Below are 22,738 nucleotides of genomic sequence, written 5' to 3'. Positions count from 1 at the left end.
TTAAGGTAAAGCCTTAATCCATTCAACCAAATTTTGCCAGGCACCTCTCAAGACATTGAGAATACACGGACAAATGTCACAGTTCCTGTGCTTGAGAAGCTCCTACCCGAGTGAGGGCGGCAACAGGAAACAGTGACAACACTGTCGTCGGCAGGTGGGAGTGTCAACTGGGGCAAGCTTTTAGAACCATTTGGCAATGCTGCCAAAGTGTCAAAATGTGCACCTTGTTAATCCGGTAATCCCATAGCCATCAATTTAGTGAAAACGCGAAAACAGCCGGGGGACACACACTTATCACCGCATTGCTCATCATCTGTATCAATAAAGAAAAGTTTCCAGCATCATGGCGGGGGGGGGGGGGGGGGGGGTGGCGCGGCGGTGGTGGGGGAGAGGAAAAGGAAACACACTGCTTGGAATGAGTTGTCTCAGATTTGGAGAGTATGTTCGGGATGGCCTGCCTTAACAAATATAGACTAAGTGCTGAGGGTGAAATTCACTTGGCTGGTGGGCGTGGCAGGAGGAGTGAAGGTCCTTGTCAAGGCAGAACGCTGAGCTGTTTCACACACATGCCATAGTCACTTCTGATATTTTAAAAATAGAACATCATAGATACTCATCATCATGATGAAAACGGTGACAAAAACATATAGTTCTTACTATGAGCCACACACTGTTCTAAGTGCTCTACATTGGTTAACGTATTTAACCCTTACCACAATCCTGTGAAGAAGGCACTATTATCAATATCATCCCATTTTACAGTTGTGATAACTGAGGCCCCGAATGATCAAGCAACCTGCGGAGGTTACACAGTGTCAGTGGTGGAACCAGGATTAGAACCTAAGCTGTCTGGCTCTTGGCAGCTGAAGCCCTTTCATGCCCCTCTCTGATTCCATGCCCTCTCTCCCTCCCTAGAGGTGACCCCTCTACAAGTTGGTGTTTATTATTCTCGTCTGCTTTTAGTTTTACTCTATACGTATGCATCTGTAAACGATGCCAGATAGATCGTTTTGCACCCTCCTTTTTCACTTAAGGTTGTTGGTGAGATCTGCCAAGATGTTGAGTCGTCTCTGTTTCTCAACCTCGGCACTGCTGACATGTTTTTGCTGAGTAATTCCTTGTTGTGGGGGTCGTCCTGTGCATTGCAAAATGTTTAGCAGCATCCCTGGCCTCTACCCACTAGATACTCACCACCCTCACCTCCAAGTGTGACAACTAAAAAGGTCTCCAGACATTGCCTATTGTTCCTGGGACAGAGACAAAAGCAAGGGTCTGGGGTGGTGGTGGGGGAATCATTCTAGTTCATTTGTCTTCACTGCTGTTTAATATTTCATTGTATGAATACATACTGCAGTTTATTTCCTATTCCCCTATTGATGGTGTTTGAGGTTTGTTCCCATTTTTTGCTATTACAAATGATGTTGAGTGAAAAGTCTGTACTCTGTTCCTTGTTGACATACAAGAAAGCTTCTAGAAAGTTCTAGAATTACCTAGAACCGCAGCTATGTACAGCTTCTGCCCTTACTGAATCCTGCCAAATGGACGCCAATGTATGAAAGCGCTACAGTTTTTGTATGGGCAAATTCATTTGCCTTTTCCTGCATGGTTTCTAGGTTTGGGGACATGCTTTGAAAGCCTTTCTCCATTTAAATCTTTGACCTCTCTGGAAATGATTGTGGCTGAAGGAGGAAAGTGGCTATCTAGCTGTTTCAATGCCATTTATTGACACAGATCACTGAATAATAATGAGTTTTAAAAGCGATGATTTTTTTCCAGATTTAAAAAAATTTCTTGGAGTTATGCCAATCTGTCAACAGCTATTATTTCCAGGTAGTGGGATAATAGATGTTACCTACTACATTTAAACATTTTCAACAATAAATATGTTTTGTGTCATGAAAGAATAATAGTTAGACAAAGTAATGTGGTAAGTGCTTTGACCCTGGTAAGATCAGCACAAATTACATAAACACTTGGAGGGGGGCACCTGACTCAACTGGAGGCTGGGGAGAGGACTGGTTGGGTGGGGGCTGTTTCCTCACCGTGAAGCAGGGTAGGGCTTGTTGAGGGCACAGCAGCCACTCGGCTGTTTGCCTCCAGATAGGGACACTCCCCACCACAAGCACTGTGTCAGCAACCATGATCAGATAGTCATTGCCTGTCTCACTGGGCAGAGCTGTGAGTGGCTGAGTTTCCATACAGGACAATCAGCTCTGTCATACTTAAGCAACGGCCCAGGGGAAATGGGTCTTTGTGTAATGGCAGCGGATGGTGACCTCACACCTCACACTGGAAACACACAGTGGAGCCAGCTGATCAGGTCGAGGTAACCCAAGAGGACATGCAGCCCTGGACGCCACGAGAAATCCTGTTGTCTGTCAGTTGAGTGCCAGGGAGGTGGATCAAAGGTGCACCGGCCCAGAAATGGCCTCCAGCAACAGGTGCTTAGATGTTCTGTTCTAGGGGTGCCAGCGAGATGGTACAGTCATTGTTTACCACTGCCTTTTCCCATGAAAACAACGAACAACTCCATGGGGACAGGAATTTGACTTTTATTCTTTCCCATATTCCCAGTGCCTGACAGATGGAAGGTACCTAATAGATATTTGTAGAATGGCTGAATGAGGGTGCAAGACACCATAATGCCTTCCAATTATCTTTCTTTTGCCTTGCTATTTTCATTTTAAAGTGGCAGATGGATGGGGACACAGTAGGAATTATCTAGATCATGGCCATCAGCCACTTTCAATAATCTTTTGGTTCTTGTTCTAATTCATTAAATTGCTGTGCAGCCAACTTGAATTACACAGCAAGACACAGCAAAGAGAATCAGAAGCCAATTCTTCTAACACGTGTCTCTTCTTAAACAAGGAAATTCCACACAGCACCATTTCTTAGGCAAGGCAGATAACCCATACATATTTGGTTTTTCTTTAAATGATCTTTGCTTCTAAAGACTATTGATTGTAAAAACAGGAAGCAAAAGACAAGGTGATCTGCAAGGGATTAAAAGCTGACAGTCATTTACGGACTCGGTCAATAAGGACTGAATGCCTACTGTGTGCCAGGTACCAAGCTAGGTGACAGGGACACCACAGTGAACAAGACATGATCTGTCTTCGATGACATGCAGCCTTAAGCCAGTATTTAGCATTTACTGTATGCTCAGGGTTTTTCATGTCTTAACTCATTTAGTCCTCACAGCCCCACTCTCTATTATTGGTACAATCTTGAGCAAATTACTTAATCACATCAAAGGTTCCAGAGCCTGTATCCTTAACCTTTATATGTTTTTCCTTTTTGAGCAGGTGATATAAACAGCAAGCAATGATAAAGCAGTGTAATCAGTGCCACCAATGATCATTCCAGATTACAGGGTGCACGCAGAAGACACAGCTAATCCAGGCTTGGGAATGGTCAGGAATTCACCGAGGGAGTGATGTCAAGGCTGAACAGAAGAACGAATACGTTAGCTCAGAGGAATGAGGAGGAGGAAGAGGGTTCTAGAGAGAGGGACTATCACGCACAAAGACCAGGAGAGAAAGCAAGAGCACACAGTGACTTTGTCCCATTAGAGCACTGCTATAGAGAGCCAGAGGGAAGCGTGCTAATCTTCTAGGACATACAAAGCGAGTGCTGGCTTGAGCCCTTTTGGCTGAAAGAGGGAAAAGGTAGTTTCTCTTCAGAGGACTGGAGGTGCATTTCTATCCCAGATGAGTAGAGAGGCGAGGGCAAGGGGGCTGGAACTAGGGAGAGAGATCCAGTGTGTGCTGAACAAGATAAGGCACCAGTGCCTGGCTGTGGCTGCCAGGGACTCCTCCCCAATTTGGCCAGCAGCAGCCAGGGAGTCCTTATGGAAATTATGATGAATTAATTTTTTTAAATTTTCTTTAAAAAAACCAAAAGAGGCGTGTCTAACACCAATGCTATAAAACTCTTTGGAACCAGGAGTCTTTCAAAGTTGATATCAGGATAGTCTGTTGAATCTAGCCTCAGTTGTAACGTGACTGAGAAAGAGACATTACTTGTATAGAATATGCAAGAATGTAAATTGCCTAACATACAGTAGCAGTTCACTAAAAGAACTACTTTTTAGTAGGGAGGTAAGGAAAGTAGGGGGAAGGAGGTGAAGGAAGGAAGGAAGACAATAGGGAGCCAGGTCTGTCCTGCATTGTCGAGGTTTCACTTCTTAGGACTCCAGGTGTCCCAGAGTCATTTGATCTGTCAGCAGTTCTCAGCGGGTGCACTGAAATCTCTGGGGCCATTTTTGGTTATCATACTGATCAGGAGTATTACTGATATGAGCATGCACGGGCCACTGTGCAGAGTGGGATTCTTAACAAGAATTGCTTCACATTACAAACATCCTGCTGGACATTCATGAAGGTGGAAAAAACTATTTATGATTATCTGAGCCTAGACTGTAACTTGGTTTTACATATAAAACAAATACTTTTCTGCATATTAATATACTTACATTTCCCAGGATCACAACTGAGTAAATCAAAAAGTTCTCCAGGCTGGGCAACAGACTGAGACCCTGTCCAAAAAAAAAAAAAAGATTCTAATTGTTTGTTTGAAATTTTTACCAAGAGTTGCTTACCACTTTCAGGAAAATCATGACTGACAGCAGTCAGCCATGGTATCTGAGTTGCCAAGACAACACAACTGTATCAGTACGCATTTGGAGCTGTCATATTCAAGGTGATTCTATGTATAGGTACAAGCATCTAACTACTTCATTATTTCTTTTATGTAGTTATGCCTGAGAATTTATTTTATTTTTTTTTAGACAGGGTCTCACTCTGTCACCCAGGCTGGAGTGCAGTGGAATGATCATGGCTCACTGCAGCCTCAACCTCCAAGGCTTAAGCAATCTTCCTGCCTCAGCCTCCTCAGTAGCTGGGACTACAGGTGTGTGCCACCATGCCCAGATAACTTTTTATTTTTTCATTATTTCTTTTTTTTTTTTTTTTTTTTTTTGAGACGGAGTCTCCCTCTGTTGCCCAGGCTGGAGTGCAGTGGCATGATCTCAGCTTACTGCAAGATCCGCCTCCCGGGTTCAAGCAATTTTCCCGCCTCAGCCTCCTGAGTAGCTGGGACCCAGGTGGGTGCCACCACAGCTGACTAATTTTTCTATCTTGTACTAATTTCGTATTTTTAGTAGAGATGGGGTTTCACCATGTTGGCCAGGATGGCGAGTGATCCACTTGCCTCAGCCTCCCAAAGTGCTGTGATTACAGGTGTAAGCCACTGCGCCCCGCCCGTTAACGTTTTAAAAATTTTCTGTAGAGACGGGTTTCTCCATGTTGGCCAGGCTCATCCTAAACTCCTGACCTCAAGTGTTCTGCCCGCCTCAGCCTCCCAAAGTGCCGGGATTACAGGTGCGAGCCACCATGCCCAGCCAGCACTTATATATGGAAATGTATTCGTATTTTTCCTTTGTCATTTATATTGGATCATTATATTTTCTTTGAAATTGTGTGAATTATCTATGAATTTCACCTCAGCATTATAAAAGAGGTATTATAAAATATTAGTTATGCAAAGGGTAATAGATCTGACAAGAGTTTAGAACCACTGGTTTTTGTTAAGAATCTAGGCTGGGTCTGTGGTTTTACATCTTCTTATTTTCTGCTGCAACTGACACTCAAATGGTGGTGGCATAGTTTCTATTTTTAGTTGCAAACTGAAGGTTACTTCCTTATTTAACTTATAATAACTTCTAAACAAAACACCTTCCTTAAATTGAACTACTCAAATAACTCAAATAACATTATCCCACTGGCTATGCGTACTTAGACCACAGCCTATGGCTTCAATAATGGATTTTCCAGAAACTGCCTCAGGACCATTTGTCCTCAGGAGCTCTCTCCCCAGTTGGCTTTAGAGGCACACACTGTTCCCAGATGCAGAAGGCTGCAAACTCCCCCTAACAAGACAGCCTCGATGCCCCGAGTCAACTCGTGAGATGCAGACTAACCAGTATCTTGAGTGTCCACAACACACCAGGCACACTGAGGTTTGTTATTTCCTTACTGGTCTAAGAAAATCTTGTAGTCATACCCCCAGTTTAATTACCAGATTTTCTGCCTGTGGATAATGGCAAAGAACTTCTGAACAAAGGATAACTTAATTTACTCAACCTACTGTTTTAAGAAATGAAATGACCTTTATTCAGTACCAAACATATTTCCCCTAAAAATATGTATTTGAGTCTAAAAAGGCCTTTCCAATTTGTACTTTTCCTCCAAGATGCCAAGCTACTTTTTTTTGTTTGTTTGTTTTTAAACAGAGTTCCACTCTTGTTGCCCAGGCTGGAGTGCTGCGGTGTCATCTTGGCTCACTGCAACCTCCGCCTCCCAGGTTCAAGCGATTCTCCTGCCTCAGCCTCCTAAGTAGCTGGGATTACAGGTGCCCACCATCAAGCCCGGCTAATTTTTTGTATTTTTAGTAGAGACAGGGTTTTGCCATGTTGGCCAGGCTGGTTTTGAACTCCTGACCTCAGGTGATCCGCCCACCTCGGCCTCCCAAAGTGCTGGGATTACAGGCATGAGCCACCGTGCCCAGCCACCAAACTACTTAAGTTACAACAGGCCAGTGGGTGTTAACTCTTTTTTCAAGAAAAGAGGCTTTGGTGTTCTGCAAGATTAGGAGGGATGAAGTGTTAGATTCATGGTTTTCAACCAGGAATGATTTTGTTCCCCAGAGGCCATCTGGCAACATCTGGAGACATCTCTGGCTATCCCAACTGGGGGAAGGGAGCATGTGTGCTACTGGCATTAGTGGGTAGAGGCCAGGGATGCTGCCTAACACCCTACACTGCACAGGACAGCTTCCACAACAAATAATTATCTGGTCTGAGATGCCAATAGTGCCAAAATTGAAAAATCCTGCTTAAGATCCTTAAAATACACCCTTCTACTGAAGAAGAAACAACCAAACCCTCCCAGCTGGGTGGAGAATCCCGCTACAAAGTACTGGTGCGGCTTTGCTTGCCAGAGGCCTAACAGCTGGGTGCAATTTCTTTCCAGCAAGTGTTCTCCTGCCTTGAAAGGCTGGGCTCTAGCCCTGGCAAAACTGAAATTTGAGAATGGTTCCCCAGGTCACATAGCCTTTAAACACCTTTCTCATTAAAAAACAAAACAAAGAAAGAAAAGGTTTCTTCTGATCACAAAACAAAACTCTCAGTGTAAAAAAAGGTACACATTACAGAAATAGCATAAAAATTAAAGGGCACAATCCCACTGCCTAGAGATGGTTGCTAACAGTTCAATGTATATTCATTTCCTAGCCAGGCATTACCTGTCAACAAAAAAGGGGACCAGGATACTATAGTTTGCCACTGACTTTTTCTCCTTCACAATGTATGTTGCACATCTATCCATGGATGGTATTCCACTGCACAGATGACCATCTTATTCAATCAAGTCCTTATTCATAGATATGTGGGTTACTTCCAGTATTTTGCTGTACAAAGAATGTGACACTGAAAAACATTCTACTTTGTGCACTTAAGACCTTTTTTTTTTTTTTTTTATGAGACAGGGTCTCACTATGTCACCCAGGCTGGAATGCAGTGGCACAACCATGACTCACTGCAGCCTTGAACTCCTGGGCTCAAGAGATCCTCCCACCTCAGCCTCCCAAGCAGCTGGGACTACAAGGCATGCACCACCACACCTGGCTAATGAAAAAAAAATTTTTGTAGAGTCAAGAGTCCCCAGCTATGTTGCTCAGGCTGAAGACTTCTGAGAAGTGTAAATGCTAAGTTCAAAGGGCATGTACATTATTAAAACATATCTGCATTATAAATAAAAGGCGGTCTTTATTATTTGCATATTCATTAACCAAGTCCTTGCAGCTACCAAATTATATAGAGAAGTGAAAGTCATCCCAATGTGAAAACATTCACTAACGAGCTATTTATAAAAAGTTAGTCCCTCTTTGCTTCTTAAGTACCTGAAGCCAAAGTATTTATCCTGCCCACTGTATTCTGGTCTTCTGTTAGTCTCTGTGGTTATATTGTAAGCATATGACAAATGACACAAATAGAATGCAACTTAATTGCAATAATCACAAATCTTGCAAATGGTGGTGGATTTGATGAAGTTGATAAATAATGCTAGAAAACTGCTCAAACCTTAAGCAAAAGCTCTGAAAAGTGTGGGTGACAGACTCAGACCAGTTAACAATAAAAGGAAAGTTGAGGAGGTGATCACCGATAGATACTTATAAAAAAGAATGTGAATATCAAAATATCAAGAGGCCTTCTGAAAACTGATGAAGCCCTCAAATATTTTTGCAAAACTTCCTTCTATGATCACGTTGCAAAAATCAAATGAGAAAATTATTGTAAGATACAAAATCAGTTTCACTTCAAAAACAACTTAATTTCCTTCTTTGTCAGAATTAATATATCTTTAAAATTATGAACATGCTTTTGTCATTTTGTTCCATTTTCATGATTAAAGTTCCATTCAGGTTTCCCCTATCCCCCAGTGTCCACCACATATGAAATTTTGGTCCCCGTTTTAAGTGGATTCACTTCAGGGGAGCTTTTTCTGGTGTCAGCTCTCCTTGGGCTAAGCAGGCCCTCTTCTCAGAAGCCTAGGAGGAAGGCTGCTCTCATGTCTCATGTCTGGTATGTGAAGGCAAAATACTCCCTACAATGGTCTGATTCTTTTTTTTTTTTTTTTTTTGAGACGGAGTCTCACTCTGTCACCCAGGCTGGAGTGCAGTGGCATGATCTTGGCTCACTGCAAGTTCCGCCTCCCCGGTTCATACCATTCTCCTGCCTCAGCCTCCCGAATAGCTGGGATTACAGGCGTGCACCACCACGCCCAGCTAATTTTTTGTATTTTTAGTAGAGACGGGGTTTCACCATGTTAGCCAGGATGGTCTCGATCTCCTGACCTCGTGATCTGCCCGCCTCAGCCTCCCAAAGTGCTGAGATTACAGGCGTGAGCCACCACGCCCGGCCAACTGTCTGATTCTTACAGGAGCTAAAGGACCCCATGTAACAACCGGGGCCCTTTTCTCTCACCTCCTTACGAAGTCACTGGGGATGGAAAGGAGACTATGCTTGGTCTGCCTTCGATCACTGCCTTCATTCCCAGCTGCCAGCCAGGGCCTGGACAAAAACCCAGCTCTCAATATCCTCACAGGCTGAGCCCCACAATCCACCCTGAGACACCTGCTGGGTGTCATTCCAAGGACACCAAGAAAGGAAGCACATCAGCAAAGTCCCTGAGAACTCAGCTGTGAGACCCCGTGGCTCTTTCATCCCGTGATGCAATTCAGTCATTCTGAAGAATATTTTCAAGGACCGTAGCCAGCTAAGACAAAACAGAGTCGTAAAATACATTCGCCTAAAAGCTTACAAACAATGTACACCTATATATACAAACCAAACCTTCTCTCTGGCAGTTTTATAATAAAAATATATGGCTTATAGATAGTCTCAAATGTCAAAGATGAAAAAAACCTGAACTTCACTTTATAGATGAGAAAACTGTAGCCCTGGGCCAAGGGTCAGCAGACTTCTCTAAAGGGCCAGATGGTAAATGGCTGACATTTTGGAGGTCCTATAGTCTCTGCTGCAACTATTTGCCTCTGTCACTGTAGCACAAAAGCAGCCACAGACAATACATAAACAGATGAGTGTGGCTCTGTTCTCATAAAACTTTATTTATGGATACTGGAATTTAAGTTTTACATTACTTACATCACATGCTACAAAATCTACTACTTCTTTTTTTTTTCTTTCCCAACCATTTAAAAATGTAAAAGCCATTCTTAGCAGGCTACACCAAACAGGTGGTGGGCCAGATTTGGCCCTCAGGCCATAGTCTGCTGAGCCCTGTCATTTCGGCCACTCTTACACTCGAGTGTAGATAAGACAGGCCCCAATGCTTTATACTTCGTTCATTTGCTCTTTGCTTTACCCATCCACAGCAAAGACCTGGATACTCTTCACCAAAAAATGTACAACTAAGAAGCTTTATCAACATTTTCTAAATGTTAGGAGTAGTATTAATATCTGTCAGACAAGTATGCCAGGTCACAGTTTAAAGGATATTGATATAATGCCATATTGTGCATTAAATAAAAACAAGAGAAAAATATAATAAACTTGAGAAACTCACTGAATTTGAAAAATAGGCTTTATTTTAACCAGTGGTATTGTCTGACATCCTATACGGCATAACTGATTACAGCCAAGTTCATGAATACAAATAAAATAGCAATTTCCCTCATTCTCTCTTTTGTTTTCTGCTCAGAGAAATCAGGAGATGGGAGCATTATGCTCAGAAACCGAAGAGCTCTTCCAAGAGCTCCAGCTTAGAGTCCAGGCTTCCAGAGCATGCAGCCTCCTAACACGTATGTGGTCACATGTGCAAAGACCTTTATTACAAAATATTCAGAGCAGTATTTCTGTAGGAAATCACACGAGCATTTACAACCAAACATGGCTGATAAAATTCATCTTGCTGTGGATGGTGAGGATTTGAACTGCAATAAAGGAGATGAGGCCTTTACTTTAAAGGTTCACTTTCCTTGAAAGGGGGAGAGTCCCGGGTGAGAGGGAATCGCCATCAGTCTGCCTCCTTCCTTCTTGCTCCAGTTGACTCAGGGGGTCCACCCTGTCCCTCTGGAGTACATGTATCACTGCACTGATTGAGAAATGGAAACACCTTGGCCCAAATACAAGATTCTGTCACACAGCCAACACTGGAAGTGACTTTATACTTTCTTATTACACAAAAGGCTTAAATATATGAGTCCTCATGTAGAACAAAATGCCTGAAATTCAGCAAGTTATGAAAACAACACTTCTCCACCCCTGAGGATATTTTATCTTTATAAAGTTGAAAATACAAAATATTAAAATAATTTGCCCTTTCTCCCCATCAAAAGGAATCACATTCTCGAAGGATTCCTACAATATACAAAATTCTGAAACAAAATTTATTTCTCCCCAAACCAAGAAGTCAATGTTAAGCTGCCAAGAAGACCCTTTTCCATAGGAGTGGAAAAGACACCTTGTTACTTTTTTATTTTAAAGTAATCATATTTAGAGAAAGATAGCAAAAGGAGTTTCTGGCCTTATGGGCTTTAATTTTTTACTTTGATTTTCAGCATTTCTTAGCATTAGTTATTGGGAGTGAAGAGAATAACTTGTTTCCGAAGTTTGGGATATTCCTGGGAAAAAGCCCTGGTCTTTTCCCATAATTCCTCAAAAATAGTTGGTTGAAAACAGATGGCATGAATAAAAATGCTATACATCCATCTGTTCCTCTTTTCATGATTTTCACATCAAAAGCACCTGAAGTATCAATTGTGTTCAACACAGAATAGCACTAGGGGCTGAAGAGAGGTGATGTCACTTGCCATAATATCAGCTGAGGTGACATGGGATCTAAACTACCCAAGAAGTCTTCACTGGCAAACCTGCCTGACACCAGGGCCTCCTGAAGAGAGCAGGACAAGCAGCTGTGCATGCTCAAATAGCAAGACGTGCAAAACACATCCTCACTCTGCTAGAAATAAAGAGTACACAGGAAGTACATGACATCAAGAACCTGCTTCTGACTACTGGGGCAGATATTCAAGAAACCTCTGCACCAAAGGTGAAGGGTAAGCAGAGAAATGGCAACACCTGGGGGTGAGGGACAAAGAGAGACGCACATATACGCATGCGCTCACATGCACACATGACTGCCTATGAAGGCTGCCTGATTACTCCAGGCCCACAAGCAGCCATCCAACAGCCCTCTCGACTTGCCCGGCTCAGAACTTCAGCAGCTGCAGTCTTTTAACTATCTACACTTTCTTCTCTCCTTTTAAGGCACAAACATATTTACAGTTTCAAATATACTGTCAAGATCTGAGAACCATACTAAGCAAGTTAATCACAGGCTAGTGCACAGAAGCCAGTTGGTCCTTTTTGGCTGTACGTATCACTGAGGGACGGTGTCAGGTCTGAAGCAACCAGAAGGTATGGGCCTTCTCTCCGTGCCACTGTGGGATGTTGTCAAGTCTACGCCCCACCGTCAAGGTGGGGTCACAGGAGAAGCCAAAGTGGCAAAAGCATGACCGGGATTGGGGACAATTCATATTTTTTTACTTTGCATTGAACATATTCCTAAAAGGACAGCAGCTCTTGTCTGCCTGAGCCAACTCTCAGAAAGAAGAGCAAGGTGGAGGCTGCCCTGGAGCATCCACAACCTCCTGTAAAGTCACTGTGATCATAGTTTGTTCATATTGTCTTACCCTCCCACAAAGACAGACACACACATGCACACACAGTAACACGCACGCACACGCACGCACACCCCCTTCCACCATGGAGGAAATCTCTGCAACAAGAGGCACTTGAATAATATTTGGAGAGTTCCTGTGAAAAGGCCTTCCCCTCACAGTGAAGTGGGATCAACAGAACAGAAACCAGGTGCTCAGGACTCCATCTCTTCTTGGTCAAGGGGTGGTGGCACAAAGCTGATGACTTCATCATAGGTCAGGCCTAGAAATTGGGAAGGAAAAGTAAGATGTGAGAGTTTAGGCTATTCTCTTTGCTGGCGAGCACTCTGACTTCTAAGCTCAAGATCCTTCCTCCCTGTCCAGGTAGTGGTTTGATGGGCTACCTCACAGCTTGTATGTAATATCCTAATGGAACACGTTATCACACAGAAGTTCAAGGGACATAGAAAATAACCATTTTTTTTTCTCATGTTTTTCATAGCTGAGTGCCTCTTCTTTTAAGCTGTCTACGAAGGTGCTCAAGACTGAAAGAGCACTCTCACAAGCTACAGCAACAGATGGTCTTGGCTCTTGGGGTTTAACTAGAGTTCTGAACTTGTGTTTTGTGGAAAGAATATGGGACTGGACACGGGATACACGGGTTCCATTCCTGGCTCTGTCCCTAACTAGTTCTAAGTTAACTGATAAGACATAAATTCTCTTTGCCCCAGTTCTACTAACTGTAAAACTGTAAAAGCTCAGAGAGATGTTGTAAGTGCAATGACTCTGAAAACCTCAACTCTCCATGCAAAACTCCTATGTGAGGGGCTGTGCATAAAATCAGACCAGACATAAGTATCTCAAAGGTCCAGAGAGTATCACTGTCTACAACAGTTTCCACCAGAGAACATATTCATTCTGCATTAGAGACCTCATCTACAAGCTTTAGCAAGTTGGTTATGACCATTCAGTTTTTATTTTTCCCACCGCTTTTGGTTAGTGGTTCAAGATGTTAATCCTACCCTTAGGACTTACTTTTCCACTCATCTATAAGGAGGTCCCTGCTTTCAAAGGACTGATCATAAGGATCGGCCACTGGTTCATCATCAGGATCGTGGTACTGAGCAAAGTAGGCATGTGCAAGGGCTTGGGCCGCTGTAATTCTCTTATCTGAGTCCAATACAAGCATCTTCTCCAGCAAGTCGACAGCTATCAGTACCACAGACAGGAAGGAAAAGAGTTTTTAACATGTTACAAAAAAGTATGCCTTATTGAGCAAACATAGTTTTGACCCTTCATATCCAAACAAAGAATTCTCCTCCAAAATACCTACTCTAGGATATATTAGCCCTCTTCTCCTTTACGTGTGTGTGTGTGTGTGTGTGTGTGTCTGTATTTTCTGTTTTAAAATTTTTTTATTTTATTTTTGATTCGGGGGTACATGTGCACATTTGTTACGTGGATCTCACCACGGACTGATGGGGACTGGGCTTCTAGCGTGCCCATTAACCAAATAGTGAACATTGTACCCGATAGGTTATCTCTCAACCCTCACCCTCCTCCTGTATTCTGTATTTTTAAAGAATATGTTACTAAAGAAGAATTTTTTTAAATGACTGGGATTCTGTTTGAACAGGCTTTTGTGGAATGTCAATGTCAAACTGCTACCAGTGTAGTCAAACTGTATAACACAAAGCCTACAGCTAAAGTAACCTACCATAGGTAGGCAGGGCTGTTTTTTTTTTTTTTTTTTTTGTCCCCCTAAGCTGTTTATTTACTAACATCAAATATTCATCAACAGATCTTCAAACAGTGAATAAACTGGGGGTTTTACATGGTGATGAGGGTGAGACATGGTATTAAAATCAAAGGGAATTTTATTTTAAAAAATTTCACTATGAAAAATTTCAAATATACAGAAACAGAAAAGTAAAAACGATGATAAAGTGAACACTCATATGCCTAGCATACAGATTCAACAATTAACATTTTTATATTTCTGTATTTATATGTATTTTTTTCTGAACTGTTTTAAAATAAAATTATAGACATGACACTTTACCCTCCCCAAATATTTCAACATGAAGACATCTTCCTATATAATCATAATACTGTTATCATCTCTGACAAATAATTTCTAAATATCATCTAAAATCCAGTTCATGTTAAAATTTCTCCAATTATTCCAATGTTGTCTTTTAGAACTAGTTTGTTGAAACCAGGATTCAATTAGGGGCCATGCACTGCAACTGACTGGATTTCTTTAGTCTCTCTTAGTCTAGAATAATCTTCTTACTTCTAAGCCCTGTTCTTTCCTCATTTTGATCTAAAGAGACCCTCTGATTGTCCTGAGAATGACCGTTTCTTGGGATGTGTCTGATTTTGCTTCTTTTGCTGTCATGTGTCTATACCCTGCTTTCCGCTATCCCCTGTACTTCCCAAAAACCAGAAGTTAGGTCAAAAATTTTGGTAAGAATCAGGTTAAACATTTTCAGCAAAAATACAGGTGATGCTGTGCACATGACAGTGCATTAAGGCCATCTGTCCCACTACTAATGAGCTAAAATTGATCACTGGGTTAAGATGTTTCCCCTTTGACCAAAGCAAGTAATTTGTGGGATATTTTGGTACCAAGTAAATATCCATTCTTTTCACTTATGGCTTTCTGCATTCACTGGGTTTCCTTCCCAAAAGCAATTATTTCATAAGGGGTTACAAAATGGTAATTTGTCTAACTCTATATTTCAAATGAGTATTTTTGTGTTTCAGCATGGTGGCACTTGGGAGAATAAATACTGCCATATAACCAGTTATCACTCTGGTGAAAAAGGCTTTTGAGACTTTGCAAATTACTCCTTAAATGTGGAGGGTGTGGGGGTGAGTAGTGAAGAGGACAGCTTCCTATAGAGATCTACTGCTGTGTATATTGGAGGCTGTAAAACACCCGTCCTACAGCTTGAATTCCGGAGTAATCCACTGGAGAAATATGGGCTTCAAGGGGATACAGAAACAAAGTGAATATTCATGTGTCAATTCAAGTTCATAAGTTTACACTTTACAGTACTAGGTGAATTCCTGGATTATATATATATATTCTTCTGATGGTCTTCTCTTCTTAGAAAAAGAAACCTTATCAGCTGTTGATTTTACAATTGAACACAGATTATACGACAAGTCTCTGTTACCCCTAGGGTAAAAAGGACCATGTTCTTATAACCGATAAGGTCAGGGGCAAGAAAAAATTCCTCAAAGATCTTATTAGCTGGACACGGCATTATGTGCCTGTTGTCTCAGCTACTTGGGATAGGGAAGAGGAAGGATCACTTAAACACAAGAGCTCGAGGTTATCGTGAACCGTGACTATGCCACTGTACTCTAACCTGGGTGACAGAGTGAGATGCCATCTCTTAAAAAAAAAAATCTTGACAGATAAATACATACACTAACATCAAGGAGTAATTTAAGTTTTAATTCATGTTTTGGGAATAGCAGTGAAACAAAGTCAGTGGCTGACAAAACAGAGCTGTTAATATTTATATTTCTGGCATGTTCCTGCTCAGTTAATATGCTGGGCACGAGCTTGTGATAGTAACACTGTGCTCCATCTGCCCAGCAAGGGGAGCCTCATTATATGACATCACTGTTTGGCAATGGGCTGTAAGGCACGTTTAAATGCTGAGAAGTACAGTGCTGAGCACCAGATGGACCAAAGCCTCCTTTCAACTCATTAGCAAAGTGGTATCTAGTTCTTTTGGAGGTTTCAATGTCATGATTTCAAAGAATGGGAAGACCTATCAGGAGGTATGTGACCTAAATAAGCTGCTGGAACACAAATATCTCCCCTCTCCCCCTAAAAAATGAATTAACACATCTTTCTGAGTCTGTTAAGAGGGTGTCAGTGAGTACTGCCCTGTTCAAAACTTAAGGCTTATAAAATGAAACAACTTCAGAACAGAACGACGACAAGAAAGAACACGACGGGCTGGGTGCAGTGGCTCATGCCTGTAATCCCAGCACTTTGGGAGGCCGAGGCGGGCAGATCACGAGGTCAGGAGATCGAGACCATCCTGGCTAACACGGTGAAACCCCGTCTTTACTAAAGATACAAAAAATTAGCCAGGTGTGGTGGCACACACTTGTATTCCCGGCTACTCAGGAGGCTGAGGCAGAAGAATCACTTAAACCCGGGAGGTGGAGCTCGCAATGAGCCGAGATCGCACCACTGCACTCCAACCTGGACGACAGAGCGAGACTCTGTCTCACAAAAAAAAAAAAAAAAAAAAAAAGAAAGAAAAAACACAACATCTTTTCCCAACATCCTGTAGTACTTAAAGCTCAAAGAGAGCTTCTCACAGACCCTTGAACTAGATAATACAGCTCAAATAAATCACACAAAGCCAATGAGAGCATGCCAGGGCAGATGCAAACCTAAGCCAGTCTCAGTAGAATCGTACCCACCCCTGATGAGACTGTGGATTCATCCTAGGGCAGGAGAGCGACCCAGCTGAGATATGACATACTCTCTGTCTCCAAGGCTGACATGAACTCATCCACAACTGCCCAATACTTCAAAGAGCGTGAGTATCTCTGCTATTATAAGAATTATCACAGCGACACTAAAATTCCTCTCCATAATCACTATGGATGAAGTACTTAAAAAGGTAAAATCACCTTGCCTTCACCCCAGCTTCTAAAGAGGTCAGCATAGCTGTCAACCCTCAAAAAGATAAAACTAAACCTGAAGCATAGCTGCCAAGACCCTTAAGAAGACAGATGACCCAAACAGATGCAAAGAAATGCAGTGAGATTTTAAAACACACCACACAATACAATCTTAAGAAAAGTGAGAAGGCAGATTATACTCGTTACCATAGCATAGCTCCCTTCCCTATTGTAGGGAGGTCCTGGTCTGATCCTTCTGTGTCCACCATTAAACAGCACTGTCCACTGCCCTCTTCAAGAGTCAGGGAATGAGCCTCGGGCAAAGCAGCTTTCAGGGGCCATCTGAAGCACACACCACTCCTCCCCTTCAAAGAATATAGTCCGCCAGGCACAGTGTCTCACGTCTGAATCCCAGCACTTTTGGAAGTTGAGGTGGGCAGACTGCATGAGTCCAGGAGTCCATGATTAGTAAGATGGTGAGACCCTGTCTCTACAAAGAATTCTTTAAAAAATTAGCCAGGCTTGGGGATGCATGCCTGTAGTCCTAGCTATTTGGAAGGCTGAGGCAGGAGGATCATTGGAGCCCAGGAGTTCAAGCTTGCAGTGAGCTATGATTGTGCCACTGTACTCTAGCCTGGGTAAAAGAGCGAGACCCTGACACTACCAAAATAAATAAATAAATAAATAAATAAATAAATAAATAAATAATAATAATAATAATAATAAAGCAACTCCTTTTTTAGCCAAGGCAACACATATCTTCAGCTGCCACCATCACTTCCCTCTGCCAAGGATCTTGAAGGCATATGAAGCCATTCCTTTAAGTTTAGGTAGCAAATAAGCTCCACAAACAGGAGAGGATGGTTACGCCTCTGAGGGCAGAGAAAAGAGAGGAGAGGGGAAAAGTTCATGAGTGTGGAAGATGACAGGATCTGTAGCAACGGCAGCTACCGTTAGAGCAGAGCACCCTGCAGGGAGCTCCTGGGTGGCTCCTCTAAACACCCACCTGCACTTCAGTGGTTTCTGTCCTCCACTCAGAGACACCATAAATCCACAGCAGTTGTGAACAAGTTACAGCTTTCTTCTGTATCTGCTTCTTCCTGCCTCGCCAATCTTTTCTCTCAACATTCCCATTACTCTCTCTCCTTTCTCCACTGTACCTGCCCATTCCCCCAATCCCAAGTTCTGTGATCATTTAAACATACAAGCATCTCATGTGATTAAAAAAAAAATCTGACAACACAAATAGATAATAAAAGCCATATTTATCACCTTCCAAGATTCAACTAATGGTACTTTATTTGGTCAAAAGGAGAAACTCTTCTTCAAATCCCCAATTTATATCATAACCAATTCAATATCCATGAGGTGAGGATATATGGTCAACTTACCCAGGGGATTGGCACCAATAAATACATTCGCAAAGTTCATCTTCGGCATCTGAGTCAAAGACTGAATATAGTTTCTTGCCTGAAAAAACAAGGGTTTTCAGAATGACTTTGTTCAATAATGTTATTGCTCTCAAAGAAAGAATCTTGGTCCTGCTAAGGAACGAGTGTTAACTGACAAAGTCCACCAACTTCAATGTTTATAACTGTCTTTGATAGAACTTCTCCCTTACTGCCATCCTAACTTCCCTAGTTATGATCATCACCTTCTTTATTCCTGCTATCTCTCACAGTTGCATTTCAAGTGAACGAGAATGCTCATCAATCAAATTCTCTTTCATTAGCTTTCTGATCACAGGATGAGAAGTTTAAAAACTGAGGCCAAGATATGTAAGAAGTAGCCCTGAGACAGCCTTCTCAAACAGCTAAATTGGTAGAGGGGTTGGTATTCCCAAAGAAAGTCTTGGACCAGCAGTCTTTTGACAGTGCTGACTTCAGTAGGTGCTCTTAGTACATCAAAGGATATCAATATTAAACCTTGCTAACAAAGTAACAGTGGTAACAAAAAAGTTAATATAAACATAATATAACAGTCCTACCTCACAGGGTTGGAGTGAAGATTAGAGATAACAAACCTAGTACTTTCTTAACACAGTACTTGGTTCCAAGTGACAGTTCAAGAAACATTATCTGCTATCCCACTATCACCTTCAGAAGCAAAGTCTGCTGTCTATCTTAACCACCTCTTTAAAATTCCTGTTTTAATACAGTCCAACAGTAAAGGTATGTACGTATATTTATGTTTACACATACACACACAAGGTTATAAAAGGTTCTGGTTGCCCAGGCACGGTGACTCACGCCTGTAATCCCAGCACTTTGGGAGGCCAAGGTGGGCAGATCGCTTGAGCCCAGGACTTTTGAGACCAGCCTGGGTAACATGGTGAAAACTTGTCTCCAAAAATACAAAAAATTAGCCAGGTGTGGTGATGCATGCCTGTGGTCCCAGCTACTTGGGAGACTGAGGTAAGAGGGTCGCTTGAGCAGGGAGATGGAGCCCAGGAAGCTTGAGCCCAGGAGGTGGAGGTTCCAGTGAGCTAAGATTGTGCCACTGCACTCCAGCTGGGGTGACAGAGTTAAGATCCTGTCTTAAAAAAAAAAAATCTGGTTGCTTGGGCAAGTTCACCTTCTTTATTTATTAAAAAAATTTTTTAGAGACACAGTCTCTGCTCTGTTTTCTAGGCTGGAGGTCACTGGCACAATCACAGCTCACTATGGCCTCGAACTCCTGACTCAAGCAACCCTCCTGCCTCAGCTTCCCAAGTAGCTGGGACTATAGGCATGTGCTATCATGCCCTAATTTTTAAATTTTTTTGTAGAGCTGCAGTATTGCTGTGTTGCCCAGGATGGTCTCAAACTCCTGGGCTCAACTGATCCTCCCATCTCAGCCTTCCAAAGTGCTGAGGCTGCAGGTGCACGCCACCACGCCCAGCCTTCCGCTTCTTAATTATTGCATGTGGAGTCAGGAGGAAAGGTCTGCTTTGAAAAGCAATTGAGAATCTTTCTGATTTGAAAAGAAAGTTTTAGGAATTGAATACATAAATGGCTGTAATCCCTTTCTACTTGAACATGTAAATAAAAAGAGGAAGGGAAAACAGGTAAGAGAGAACTATCTCATTCAGAGAACAGTCATCCCTTTAATAAAGATAAATCAAAAGACGACCTGAATATAGCTGAAGTAGAAACAAAGCTGCTGGGAAGGGCCCTCTGTGATGCCAACCTGGTTCCCCAAAATATTAAGGGTATCTTAGAAAGAAAGAAGTGCCCCAATCATCTCTGATAATAAAACAAGAGTTAGACTAAGTAGTTAATAATTAATAAAGAAGGTACCTAACTGTACCAAAGTGTTTGTATTTATTCTACATTATTTGTATATTTTCTTTTAAATATAGTACATATTAGTATTGGATATTTCAGTTTTGTTTTGTTTTTAAATAAAGAATACTCTTTTGGTCATTAAAAAAATGGATGAATTGGAAAGCATGCTAATGGACTTCAGTTAACTACCCTTCTGATAAAGGTCACGATAGTAGCACACCCTAGCTACAGGCAGAGCACCTAGAAAGAAACTGCCTCACAAGCACTAAATTCACACAACCAAATATAAAAATAACAATTTTCCATTTACAAGCTTACTTAATTATATTCCCAATCTCACAGGACTGGATGACATTTTATCCCAAAAGTCAACATCTTGCAATAGCACATAGGCAGGCCTCAAGGCACATGCAAGCATCCAGTGATGTTAAGAACTGTTGGTTATACAGTGGCAATAAAATGAGAATGTGGCTTCTCAGTGCGACATCCCTGTACAGTCTCTTTGTTCTCACCTCATGGCTTGGCATCCTGTTAATGAGATAAGCGGGGGGTGTTCCTGTCAGACGCATAATCTGCTGAAGCTGGTTAATATCTTAGATGCCTAGTCAAGGGCATTGTTAAACATACAGTGCAAAAAATAATTTTCAACTCGTTTTTAAAAAGGTCAAAAAGCCACCCCCAAACAGCCAAAAAAACCTACCCCCCATTCCCCCTACCCGAGAGCCCACAGCTGCATGCTAAAGTACACTTCTGTGAATGACATGAGTAACTAGGCACGTAGCCAGTGACTGGCCACGCAGATAAGAAAAATTACTTTTCTTTGGTTTTAGCATCATCTTTACTGTTAAATATTTTAGGTTCCCTGGAAACAGACTGCCCCTTGACCCAGGATGCCAGCCAGAGAACTGTTTTCAAGTACTGATGGCCAAAACCTGTTTGTGGGAGAAATATAGATGATTCCAAAAACTTTGACTCAACTTTGAACAAAATAAAATATCCAACATATCCATTCAAGGAAGAGACTAAACTTTTGCGGCACAGGTTCTCCAAGGCACCATCCCTCCGAATTAAGACACACGTGGGCATCTGGGTTAATAAGCAATGCCACATTTCAAAGACATTAGTTAGTGGTACATTTAAAATACTTGCCACAAACACAAAATGGTAAATGAAGAAAGAGGAGAAGAGGAGAAGGTTAGAGGCTAATGGAAAGGCAAAACAGAAGTCACAGGCTGCTGACAGTGTTAAAGCATGCCACATGATTTCCTCCACAAGTCTCTTCAACAAGCGAACAGACTAACCTCATTTAACAAACAGCTGGAGGGAAGTCTGCAGAATACTCTGCAAGCATCTGATAAGAGCAGAACTATGAGATTTTCTATATGTATAGGCACATATGTAAGCTGTACTACAACTTCTCTCTTTTAACTGTTCCATCAATGTTAATACAACTCGCCCTCTTCTAAAATGTCAGAACTGTTTATCATGTTCCTACTAAGAGCAGAAGTGATGAGATTTTAAAAATCTTCAATGTAATTCAATAAACCCCTTTTCTAGTCCTGTTCTTGTTAACTACTAATTCCCTCATTCAGGTGAAGCGTCATCTTTAATAAGCACCATGGCCAAGCAATTTTACTTCTTCATGGCTTTCCCAAATAATTTTTCTGCTTTAGCTCGTCCTCTGAACTGAACTCCCTAGTGGTCAGATGACTTAGCAGTAATCTGTTTAAGGATGGCCACAGGGAGGGAGCTAGAGCCATGTGCTCTAGCTTTTTACGCTCCTTTTACGCTGCCTTTTATGCTCCCTAAGCCCAAAGACAGAGGCCAGTAAATTCCAAAAGGGGGTAGGAAATACACTTTGATTTGTGGTCCTTTTAAGAAACGTTAACAGATCCATACCAGATGATGGAATTCTTTATTTTGTTAGGAGTACAGATAACAGAATTTAGAGTTACCTTTAACAAATCACATAACAAATGATACTTTTCATGCCAAGGGAAATAACAAAAAGGGGCCACAAAGTAAACCAGCAATAGCAGAATACCAGTTGGGTCTTAAAATGTAAAAATCCTCCACTTCCCCTTTCTTTCTGTGAATGATACCTGGCCTGCACATTTTCTGTCTTTGTCTCCTTTAGTCAAAGAGGTTATTATATCCCCTTTCTGTCAAGAAGTTAGAAAGATTCTATTTCTGGAGGAAAATGTGAATGAGTCAGGTCTTCGCTTTTTTATCTAATTTAATTAATTAGTTTATTTATTTTTAAAGACAAGGTCTTGCTCTGTCGCCCAGGCTGGAGTGCAGTGCATGATCACCACTCCCTGAAGCCTCAAACTCCTGGCCTCGAGTGATCCTCCTGCCTCAGCCTCCCAAAGTGCTGTGATGACAAATGTGAGCCACTGTGCCCAGTCTGCTTTTGCTTTCTTAATATGATTTTCTTGTTCTTTCACTGATTATTATAGATACTGGGACATTAACCAAATGAATTCTCTGTCCTTGGCCTCCATCACGACCCATTTATACCTTTTCCTATGGCTCATTCTAATAGGTTCTAAATCCATTACTGCATT

General features: G+C 41.9%; 1 protein-coding gene across 8 annotated transcripts in view; it reads right to left on the bottom strand.

Annotated features, from left to right (window-relative positions):
• The window catches only part of MAPK14 (mitogen-activated protein kinase 14), a 96,180-nt gene that overhangs the window by 3,224 nt on the left and 70,218 nt on the right, over nt 1-22,738 (bottom strand). For 2 of the 8 annotated variants that reach the window (XM_031012104.3, XM_063707561.1), the window contains exons 10-12: nt 18,297-18,375; nt 13,279-13,452; nt 10,149-12,526 (exon numbers count right to left, since the gene is read on the bottom strand). In XM_031012104.3, coding sequence (XP_030867964.1) covers nt 12,459-12,526; nt 13,279-13,452; nt 18,297-18,375 — 321 coding nt within the window. In that variant the 3' untranslated portion in view covers nt 10,149-12,458. Of the gene's footprint in view, nt 1-2,532; nt 4,541-10,148; nt 12,527-13,278; nt 13,453-18,296; nt 18,376-20,683; nt 20,764-22,738 lie in introns of those variants that run through there. The other 6 variants (XM_063707560.1, XM_031012105.3, XM_063707559.1 and 3 more) reach the window with 6 other exon arrangements.

This window comes from Gorilla gorilla, chromosome 5, assembly GCF_029281585.2.
Source record: "Gorilla gorilla gorilla isolate KB3781 chromosome 5, NHGRI_mGorGor1-v2.1_pri, whole genome shotgun sequence".
NCBI classification, from domain to species: domain Eukaryota; kingdom Metazoa; phylum Chordata; class Mammalia; order Primates; family Hominidae; genus Gorilla; species Gorilla gorilla.
The sequence above is the reverse complement of the archived record's forward strand: the minus strand, read 5'-3'. Positions and strand labels throughout refer to the sequence as shown.